The sequence below is a fragment of the Vigna unguiculata genome, chromosome 7 (genome assembly GCF_004118075.2).
Source record: "Vigna unguiculata cultivar IT97K-499-35 chromosome 7, ASM411807v1, whole genome shotgun sequence".
NCBI lineage: Eukaryota > Viridiplantae > Streptophyta > Magnoliopsida > Fabales > Fabaceae > Vigna > Vigna unguiculata.
Genome location: NC_040285.1, coordinates 32,248,262 through 32,258,279, shown reverse-complemented (window position 1 = coordinate 32,258,279; position 10,018 = coordinate 32,248,262). Strand labels below are relative to the sequence as shown.

The window sequence follows — 10,018 nt, the reverse complement described above, 5'->3', positions numbered from 1 at the left end:
ATATTGAGAACAGCGAAGTTCATCATTGTGGGCCAAAAGGTGAGCTGGAAGATGAACATGGCCCAAACTTAAAAGTGGGCCTGACCCAATAACTACACGAGTGGGTCAAGTCGCCGAAGGGAACCCGGGTGATATTAAAGGGACAGTTGGTCAAAGGGAAAACCTGAAGCGGAGATATTATAAATAAAATGCTCGCTCTTCTGGCAAATGGGGGTGCAGGAAGAAATTCTTAAGTATTAATTGCCATGGAATCGCAACGGCTACACTAACAGTAACACTTTTGTGGGCTTATATATTAATTTGGGCTCTTAACGTTCGGCGCTCCACGAGTTCTTCATGACTTTTTCTTTTACCTCCTTTTTTTTTTTGAAATGTCAATTTATCCTTTTTTTATTTAATAATAACATTCAACCTCCATGAGCCTTTATGTATCTTTATAATTTTTTACCCTTATTTTTCAGAAATGCCCATTTTTATTTTATAAGGACCTTCAACCTCCATCGTTATCCTTTCACGTGACTTGTTGCTGTGAAGATCTGAAATTTCCCATATATTCATAGTTGGGTATGAAGAAAGCACATGACACTCATAGAGGTGCATGAAGAAGCTATAGAAGTACAACAAAGTAAAAGTTGTTGTCCATTTTTATCACGTGATCAATTGTGTCTTGTTTGGTTTGTGTTTTTCCATGTGGCAAGGTATATATGTTTTTAAGATTCTAATCAAATGACAACATCAAAATTTTCCTTCATGTCTAAATGTAGGAAATTCAAGGGTGGCATCTACGTTTTTAATAAATGCAAAATTTACGTATCTAAAACTTTCTTAACACTAGCAGACTCATTTTTAATTCCCTTTCATTTTATTCGTAAAATATTTCGTGATTATTTTCAAGACTTATGATTCTTTTTCTACCAATAAAAAGCATTCTTAACATCAAATTGCTTTTAATTTAAACGGTGAGTGAGAAGCATCAGTTTGTGTGAGTGATGTTATGATTGGTCTTTTCAATAAGTGACTGTAAATTCTCCAACCAGAAGCATGTGATTCTCAAAATCTTTACATTAATGCATGAATTGAACAAAACCAACTCATTTGTGCTGTAACAATTCGAGAGTGACGAGATTGTTTCTATTTATGCTATTCTCCACAATTTCTTCTCTTCCTGCATAACTTTTTAGTAGCTTGATGCATTTACACTAATTCTAGAGCAAGACTCATCACCTAAATACACGAACTATATTCATATATTTTAAAATCATTACTTAATCTTTACAAATGGATTCAAACTTTCTGCAGTCTCATGAATCATACATTACAACTTACTAAATAGACTCAATTATATGTTTAGATAATCTTGTCCTTAAATACTAACTAATAGGAAGAAAAAAAAAACTGAAAGTAACTTTTATAAATTAGAGTTAACCTTTAACAATTTTGTATCGAAAGAGTTGGAAGAAGTTGCTCTCAATCTTGTGAGAGCCACCCAAATCTGATAGAGAACTTCAAACAAACTTTTATTAGAATAGATTCGTTAGACCTAAGGGGTTGGTAATGAAATTGATCTCATTCATATATATATAAATGTGTGAGTGTGTTTGATGAAGGGTTGAGTGAGGCAGAGCAATCACGGGTCACGTTAGAGTACACTTAAAAAACTAAGATGGAGAAGTTGGTCCTTATATTAATTTGATGAAATTAGCAGTTAAACGTACCTTAAAAAATGAATTCGAAAGACTATGACAGGAGGCAGAGAGAGGTTGAAGCAAGTGAAATTTAAATGATTCATCAACATTTAATTTGTTGTTTGTTGTGAAGTTGTGAGAGATAATGACATGTTGCCAAATCCTATAGAACCAGCCTCAAAGTAGTAGTTAGATTTATATATAAGCATTGTCCTTTCCTTTCAAAACACGAACCAGCCTCACCAATAACAATCATCATTTCTTCAACCTCTACATCTTTTTACTTTTCCAACATATCTACCAACTTCAGTAATTTATAACCAAAGATAACTAATCTCCACTTTCCTTTTTTCTTAAACAACCCATTCCTTCGTTAAAACGGACCTTTTTTTTTTTTTCTTTTCTGTTTTCAGCTGAACTTCGCATGTGCAATCACTGCAGAGAAAACTTCTCCGCATCACCATTTTTATGTTCTAATTTGTAGAAGGAGCAAATTGTCCTTTGAGGAAAATGGTAGGTGTCAATGCCTATTTATGTTACGTTTTATTGCGAAGCACAAAACATGGGCAATATGGCAATGCTACCATCTTTTTATCTCATAAAGAAACTTACCTATATCTCTCTCACCCACACACACAGTTAATGGTTAGAAGAAAGCAAGGTAGCATTACAAATTGAAAACTTTCTTACTCAACTCGAAGTTTTTGCTACAAATGAACTGCAAAAAGAATTCCCAGAAATAGGGATATATATAGAAAGGGGAAAAAAATGAAAAGAATTCGAAGAAAACAAAAAAAACAAGCGAGACAGCGACTCCTAAATGACCTTAAGGGACCTACAATTACTAGACCTAAGACCCTACCCTTTTTGACTTGCATATGTCTACCCTTTTTTCCGCAGTTCTGATTACAATCTTCCCCTAACAGCTAAAAATATGATGATCATGATCATCATCATCACCTATTGCTCCTATTCCCCGAGTTCAACCCTGTACAAAAACCAATGAACCAAAGAAATGAAATATCAATAAGAAATAACATAAGACAAGAAGACTCTAGAGGACAGCAACGAAAGAGAAACCATTCCTCCTTCACATAACATCAAATGTACTCCAGGCTGAGGCTGCTGTTAGTGTTCGGAATGAGTTCGGGTGAAGCAGCTACGTTATTCATTGCAAAACCAGATTTTTCGATGCCCCTGCATCTCATTTCCAGCACCTTCTTGTGGGAATTGGAGTGCAGAGATGGACAAAAGGTTGGGCTTGCCGCTGGGCGATACTCCGGGTACAGCCTCCCGGACTTGAAACGAACACCGCATGCATTGCACAGTGTTTTTGGCCCCATTGGCCCTGCCCTCCACTGTGGTGTCTTCGTTATTTCACAATGCATGCATTTTCTAACCGCTTGCAACCCGTTCTGGTTGCTATCACCACCACCACCGCCACCTCCTGCAGGAACTGTCACCTTCACTTTCTTCTTTTTCTTTGGCTCTCCACACCCTTGCTTTGGCATCTTTGCCACAAGTTGAGACTCGGCGAAATTCTCAGAGTCTGAAGACGCCTTCGATGAAATTACATTTGGCTGCATGTTCTCCCCGACAAAGGAGGAGGCAGGGGAAATGAGGTTCATGGCAGGGCGGGGATTGAAGGTGGCAGGACGTGGACGCTTGCTGCGTGCGCGTCCACACGGCACAGGGATGTAAACCTCCGGGCTGCGTGGCGGCGCCGGAACCGTCTTTCCCCCGGAGCAAGAACTGCTGCTCTCAAGAACAGAAACTGGGCTTGATGTGTGGAATTGGTTGTGCACTGAGTCCTCCTTTGTGGTGCACGATGGCTCTTCCACTTTCTTCATGGTCAAGCTCCCACCACAAAACGAATCCTCCACAAAGTTCGACAGCCATTCCAATTGCACAATGTCTTCGTACTGCAATGCAATCACCACATTCATCACAATCATATCTTTGCCTTGTAAAATTTAAATGCATTTACTCCATCTCTTTCTTTTCTTTTCTACAATTAATACTACAATCAGTGAAATGCAAGTTGTGCTATGTTTAGCATATTCCACAGAACAATATGCGAGTTCTTCAAATTGAATGAGGAATACGAATTTGTGCTCACTGTGAGTGAGTGAGTGAGCGGTGAGTGAGTGACCAACTTTTCGCATTATTTGTGTTTGGTCGTTGCATCATGTGATTGTCACATGCAAAATCACATGATATCCAATAATGATGTTCAAATAATGGAGAGGTAAGGGGGTGTGCTGTGCCACATGTCACCGACAAAATTAAGTGTCATTTTAAATTACTAAAATGACTTTTCTAAAAGAAATACAATATAATAATGGTGGGTTAATAATGTCTCCCTCCCCAGCTTGAATTTAAATTCAAAAAATTTCAATTAAAAAATATATATACAGAAAAAATATTGTTCTGTCAAGTGTCAAGATATTTTGAAATTTATTATCTTTACAATGGCTACAAATTATGATTTTATTTTTTCAAAAAATTATGAGCCATTTATGGAATGAAGACAATCACTTAACAATGCTCCCCACAACTAGAACCAAAATTTCATGCTATCAAATGCGCGTGGTGTGTCAGGCTGGCAACGGCAGACACACAATCAGAACCGTACACGAGACTGTGATGTCATAATCTAAGTAATCCAACGGCAACATAGGAAGCTAGTGGCGCTATGACGTATAATTACAGAGCAGTTCACGGAATTCATGTGAACGCGCCAAAAAATTCAACAAAACAACAAATTGGATAAAAACTGCAGCTTTTTCTAACAACTAACCGGAACTGAGAGCTCGGCGGAGAGGTCCGAAGCGCTGTTGCCGGAGAACACCGAGTCGGAACCGGGAAACGAGTCGGCCCCAGCGGGCCAGATGCTTGCCAGCGAGTTGCAGTTTCCGGCTGCAGCGGCGGCGACAGAGGGCAAGGTTGGGGCGCCACCGTCGACATCCTCCACAGGAAAATCGAGAAGGTCGTCGATGTGGTCAAAGAAGCTACCGCAGTCTATCTCATCCATGAAGTTAGGTCCAACCATTTTCTCGGCAGGTGAAAATTCCCTGAGAAAATTCAAAAGTGGATAGAAAATCAGAGTGTGAAAGGGGAAAACGGAAAAGAAAATATCACAGCAGCAGCAGCTGTTGTTGAACGGGGGAGATTGTGGCCCATTGTAGCCATTGTTGCGTAAATCAAAATTATTTTTCTTTGGAATTATTAGAGAGAGAAAGGGAAGAAAAAAAAAGTTAACAAAAGGTAACCGACATGCGTTGTTATTATTAATTACTTATTTTGATGAAATGAAAATCCGAAATTGAAGATTTGAGCATGTGAGTGCAATGAGTGGTGCGGCGCATGATAGTATGGCATTTTGATTTTATCCAGAAAAACCCTCACTTTCTCTCTTTTTTCTTTCTTTTTCCTCCGAAGTAATCGAAGATACGAAACGAAACCTCATTTCGGCTACCTCTTTTTCCCAAATTAAACAGAATGCGAACATTTTGAAAATTGAGGTAAAGTTGAAGATAACCTTGTTGAACTGAGGAAAATTGAACTCCAGGCAGAGAAAGAAAAAACGAAATAAACAGAAAATCATGTAATGGTTGGAAACATTAGGATTGTATAATTGTTGAAACATGGTTTGAGAAAAAGGAGCCGAATTGTTGAAATGGAATTCCCCAGAATGGTGGATGAAAATTAGAAGGTGGGAAGGAGATGAAAGCAAACCTGAAGGGTAAAAGTGGTATCTTTGTATGCAGTATGAGGTGAAACTGAAAGAAAAAGGTGCAATCTTTAGAGGTGGAAAAGGTGGAGAGAAGAGGCAATGAGGAAATGAGGAGGTGTGAGAGGTGGTGGTGGAGTAAGGGGTTTTTGAAAGGAGAGAGAGGAGAGTGAAGAAGGTTTAAATGGAAAGAGGAGGTTATGAAGAAGGAGAAGAGAGAAAGAGAATGTGATGGGCACTGGTAGGTGAGGCTCCTTCATCATTGCTAGCTGTCTTTTACTACCTCCACTGTCGTGATGTTGAAGACTTCTTTCTCTCTTCTTCCTTTTTTTCCCTTCATCTCTCTCCTCAGATTACCCATGGGTCCCACCCCTCTCTCTCCTTTCCTCCATTCACGGACTTCCATCTTCATTTCAATCTCAATTTTAATTTCAATTTCAATTTCAATTCATCTACCCCAGTCCCATTTCCCATACCACCCTCACCTCAACCAAATTCTCAAAAATAATTAACAGCAAGAAAAAAAAAACGCCATGGAAATGGAAGTCTTTACCTTTTCTTCTTCGCTGGGTTTCGGAGACAGAAAAAAGTGAGAAGCCAAGATGGTGCAGGGTTCGCATAAATAGAACAAGAGAAGGTTGTGTTGTGTTGTGTTTTGTCAGCCTTTTTTAACCGCCGTTGTTTCAAACACTGTTGTTTCTTTCTGCTTAGTCTCTGTTTTCTTAAATAAAACAAAACAAAATTACTGCCTGGGTTTGCAGTAAAGCAGAAAAGTCAGAGTTTAGGAGCTTCCTCGAAGCGCGTGAGCCACACGGAAAGCGTTATTACGACCTGTACAAGTGTTTGTTACGGGTTCGAAAACCGATGATTCTTTTCTATTCCACGCTGGATATGGTAACTTTGGATAGCCTCATTTATTATTTTAATTATATTTACGCGTTGCCACTCAAAACATAAATTAATACACTTCTCTTTTCTCCCTTCTTTCTCCCACTAATTACCATTTTTACCAACCACACGATTGACAAATCGTGAGTTTGCGTTTGTGGAAATTTTTATTTGTTTTTCTTCTTTCAAAAATTTAGAAAAAGACAATTCCCATGAAATTAGTTGCAGGACAAATTTGAATAGGGCAAGTGTGGGAGTTTCGGAAATCCCAACTTTGAATATAAATTGAAAATTCTTTGTTTTCAGCTCAAAACCAACAAAAACAGTTCTAGAAATTCTTTTCAACAAACTACCTCTTTTTCTGTTCCTCTTACACTGTTTTCTATTCTTACAACTAAAACTATTATTCTTTTAATAATAACGTGTACCATTTTCTTCCCTTTTTATTTACATGGTTTATACTCTTTTTATTAGCCTTATCACACTTGGCTCTCATGCTTTACATGCAACACTATATAAACTTATATTTCAAACAACATTTTACTTCACTGTCTTCTTTAATTTAACACGTATTATTACAACTATACTTATAACATCCCAACTCGCATTCCATTTGGCTCAGATCAAATGTAAACCATTTAAAAATGTTGTATTTATTGCATTGTGCTTTTTAAGTCATCTCTTTACTTTCTTAAAAAACTTACTTACATTTTTATTTCTATTTATTGTGTTTATCTTCACTCCACTGAACCAATCTCCTTAAAGGAAAAAAAGGAAAAAACATTATCTATCACATTCATAATTTTTTCTGTTTTTCTTTTCTTCATAAAGAATCTTATTAATACTTAAAAAAAATTAATGAAATAATATTATTACGAATTATTTAACATGGTTGTTTATCCTGTATTTAAATTAAAAAATTAAAATAAAACAACTGTGTATCGTGCTATTGACAATTACTTTATATTCTCAAGTAGAATGACATGAAAACAAACTCTATAAAGAAATTATACCTACTTTATTGACGACCTCTTAAGTTAAAAGTTATCACTTCTAACTATAAATGTGTGGTGGATTTTCTTTTGTATCTCAATCAATTATTAAATACGGATACAATTGAATTGTTAATAACTTTATATACAATTTTAGTCATAATTTTTTCCAAAAATAATTTACGTGATTTATCTACAAATTAAAAGAAAGAAAAAAAGAGAGCGCAATGAGTTTCCACTTATAAATTATAAAAACACAACATTTTAATTTTAATACTGATTTTATATAATATTAAGAGGGTTATTGTTATTATTTAGATATATAATTTATTTCTGCAAAAGTAATTTGTAAGATGAAAAAAAATATTGTATCGTCATTCAAGAAAACATTGTCATCATATAATTGATAATTAACCATTTTTATCCTGATCAGGGTAAAAGTTAGAATAACCGTAGTTTTGCTAGTTTAAAGTTTTTATATCAAATACATGTTATATAGACATTTAACTCCACATTTTTTAAAGATAAACATAATTTAGTTCAGGATAAAACGAGTAAAAACCTTGGAACACTAATTTATAGTTAAAATATCTGTAGTAAAAAAATGTAGACGGTGATTATATTCTGTATACCATTATTTAAAAAGGTTTAGTATTTAACCATTTCCTTTTATGCACATTTAAGTTCTGTTTGTTTATACCGACAAAGACATAAGAAAAAAAGAAATAAAAAAAATCAATAAGAAAAAATTCAAATGAAAATTTTAAATATGGAAAAACAATTTCACACTTAATTTTCTTTATGTTATTAAAAAAATAAATTGAAATATAAAAAAAATATTTATAATATATATATATATAATAATAATAATAAATTACATTGAGAAATATAACCAATTATATTTACGTAAATATAACTACATATTTATGTTTCATATTATAATAAAAATTAAAATAAGAATATTTTAATGAATAAAATAAGATAGTTTAAATGTTAATACCTTGTGAAGTTCAATATTTTGATATTTACATGTGATTTTGTGAGACTTTTTTTTATTTAATTAATTAACTTGTAAAATAATTTTATTATATTTTAATATTTTAAATTAATATATGAATGAAAAATCACATCTATTTTATAATTAATTATTTTTTAAAATAATTTTTACCATTATTATGAATTTTATATATATTTTTTCAATTTTAATTCATACTTATTTTTTTTGCATTTTAGTTAAAAAATATTTTTGATAATTTACATGATTTTACTTATTTATTTTTTCATTTTGTTATATGTAACCAGTTACTTAAAATAAACTTTCTTCTCTTTTCTTTCGTTTCTGTAAATTTAAATAAAAAATATTAATTTATTTACTTGTTTCCTAATATCAACAAAATGTTATTGATAAGATTTAAAAAAACTCACATACTAAGTTTTACTATGAATTTTAATACGCAGACTAAACTAATTCCCTAACATTCAACAATCATATATCAATAAGTGAAAAATATATGAAAAAAACAAGTAAAAAATATCAAAAAACTAACTAACGCTCTCAATGAAAGAAAGTTTACAAATCTAAAGTTTAAGAATTGACATTTTTTAGTAACAATAAATAAAGTATCAAATTAAATAAAATCTAATCCTATTTTCAGTTTGGCGTACATTATAAACAGTCAACACAAGTATTATCTTTAGAGTAAACATTAAAATTAGATGTGGCATGAGCTTTTAATTGAGTCAAAACCACTCATGTGCATTAATTAATTTGAGGAAATAAAATTTCTCCCACTTTTCCATTTATATGATTCAACTTAAAAATACATTAGGCAAAAAGGTTAAAAAGATTCTTTAACTTGAATTTGCAGCAGTAGGAGATACAGTAATAAACCCCTTAAAGTAACATTGATTCATTTAGGTATATAAAAGATAATTTTTAGTTGCAACATATAAAAATTATTCAAAAACTATTGTAATTTCTTTATTTCATGATGATGGCTATGAAATTTTCAACATACAGTATTAAACATCAAACTCTACTAAAAAAAATTCAAAATTTCTCATTCGACAATATATTTTAGTTTAACTAAATTTAAACCACTAATTTGAGTTAATACCAAACCAAACTTTATAAGGAAAATACTCACTTGGAACTCAAGGAGTAATGGTCAATAATTTATCATAAATAATTTGACATGGTAATTGACTAAACAATACATTATAATTATGGAGTAACCCTTCACAATTATGAAATGCAATTTTTTCCTTGTGAGCTTTTTTTGACCACAATATAACTCAATCCCTAAATGAATCACAATTGTTAATTAAAAGATTGAATATATTTATGGATGCCCACAGTATTAATAAGGGAAAAAAATAGTGTGAACAATGCCATGCACGTGGTTAATTAGTTAACCTGTCTCTCTCACTTTATGTGACTTGATCTTCAATCTAATGTAAGAACAAATAAATTGACTTTAGCTTATATATAAAAAAATTATTAGAGCTTTGAAATACTAATCATACTACAACTTTTGGTAAGTTACTATTACTGTGTTAAATACCAAATAACCAATTTTATTTTCATGGAAAAAACCTTTTAATCAAGAGTTTAGTATAAAGGAGAAACGTAACATACAAGAAGAATGGGTCAAAACTTTGGCTTTAATAACTTTATAACAGTCATCAGTATAAACTATCTACATATTTTATTATACAGT

At 33.0% G+C, this 10,018-nt stretch overlaps 1 protein-coding gene across 3 annotated transcripts; it reads right to left on the bottom strand.

The window, feature by feature from the left end:
• Nucleotides 1-2,347: 2,347 nt before the first annotated feature.
• LOC114191074 (GATA transcription factor 8-like) lies at nt 2,348-6,136 on the bottom strand. 3 transcript variants are annotated; one of them, XM_028080233.1, is made up of 3 exons: nt 5,972-6,136; nt 4,486-4,759; nt 2,348-3,607 (listed from the first exon to the last, which is right to left on the bottom strand). In XM_028080233.1, exons 2-3 carry the CDS (start codon nt 4,735-4,737, stop codon nt 2,786-2,788), a joined length of 1,074 nt encoding a protein of 357 aa, XP_027936034.1. In that variant the 5' UTR covers nt 4,738-4,759; nt 5,972-6,136; the 3' UTR covers nt 2,348-2,785. The 3 variants fall into 3 exon arrangements, with proteins under 3 accessions (XP_027936034.1, XP_027936033.1, XP_027936032.1); XM_028080232.1 differs by lacking the exon at nt 5,972-6,136 and adding an exon at nt 5,227-5,782; XM_028080231.1 differs by lacking the exon at nt 5,972-6,136 and adding an exon at nt 5,424-5,729.
• Nucleotides 6,137-10,018: the final 3,882 nt, after the last annotated feature.

Coding starts and splice junctions, on each gene's coding strand:
- LOC114191074 (XM_028080233.1), bottom strand. CDS start 4,737: ATGGTTGGACCTAACTTCATGGATGAGATAGACTGCGGTAGCTTCTTT. Junction 3,608..4,485: donor CCGCCGAGCTCTCAGTTCCG/GTTAGTTGTTAG, acceptor ATTGCATTGCAG/TACGAAGACATTGTGCAATT.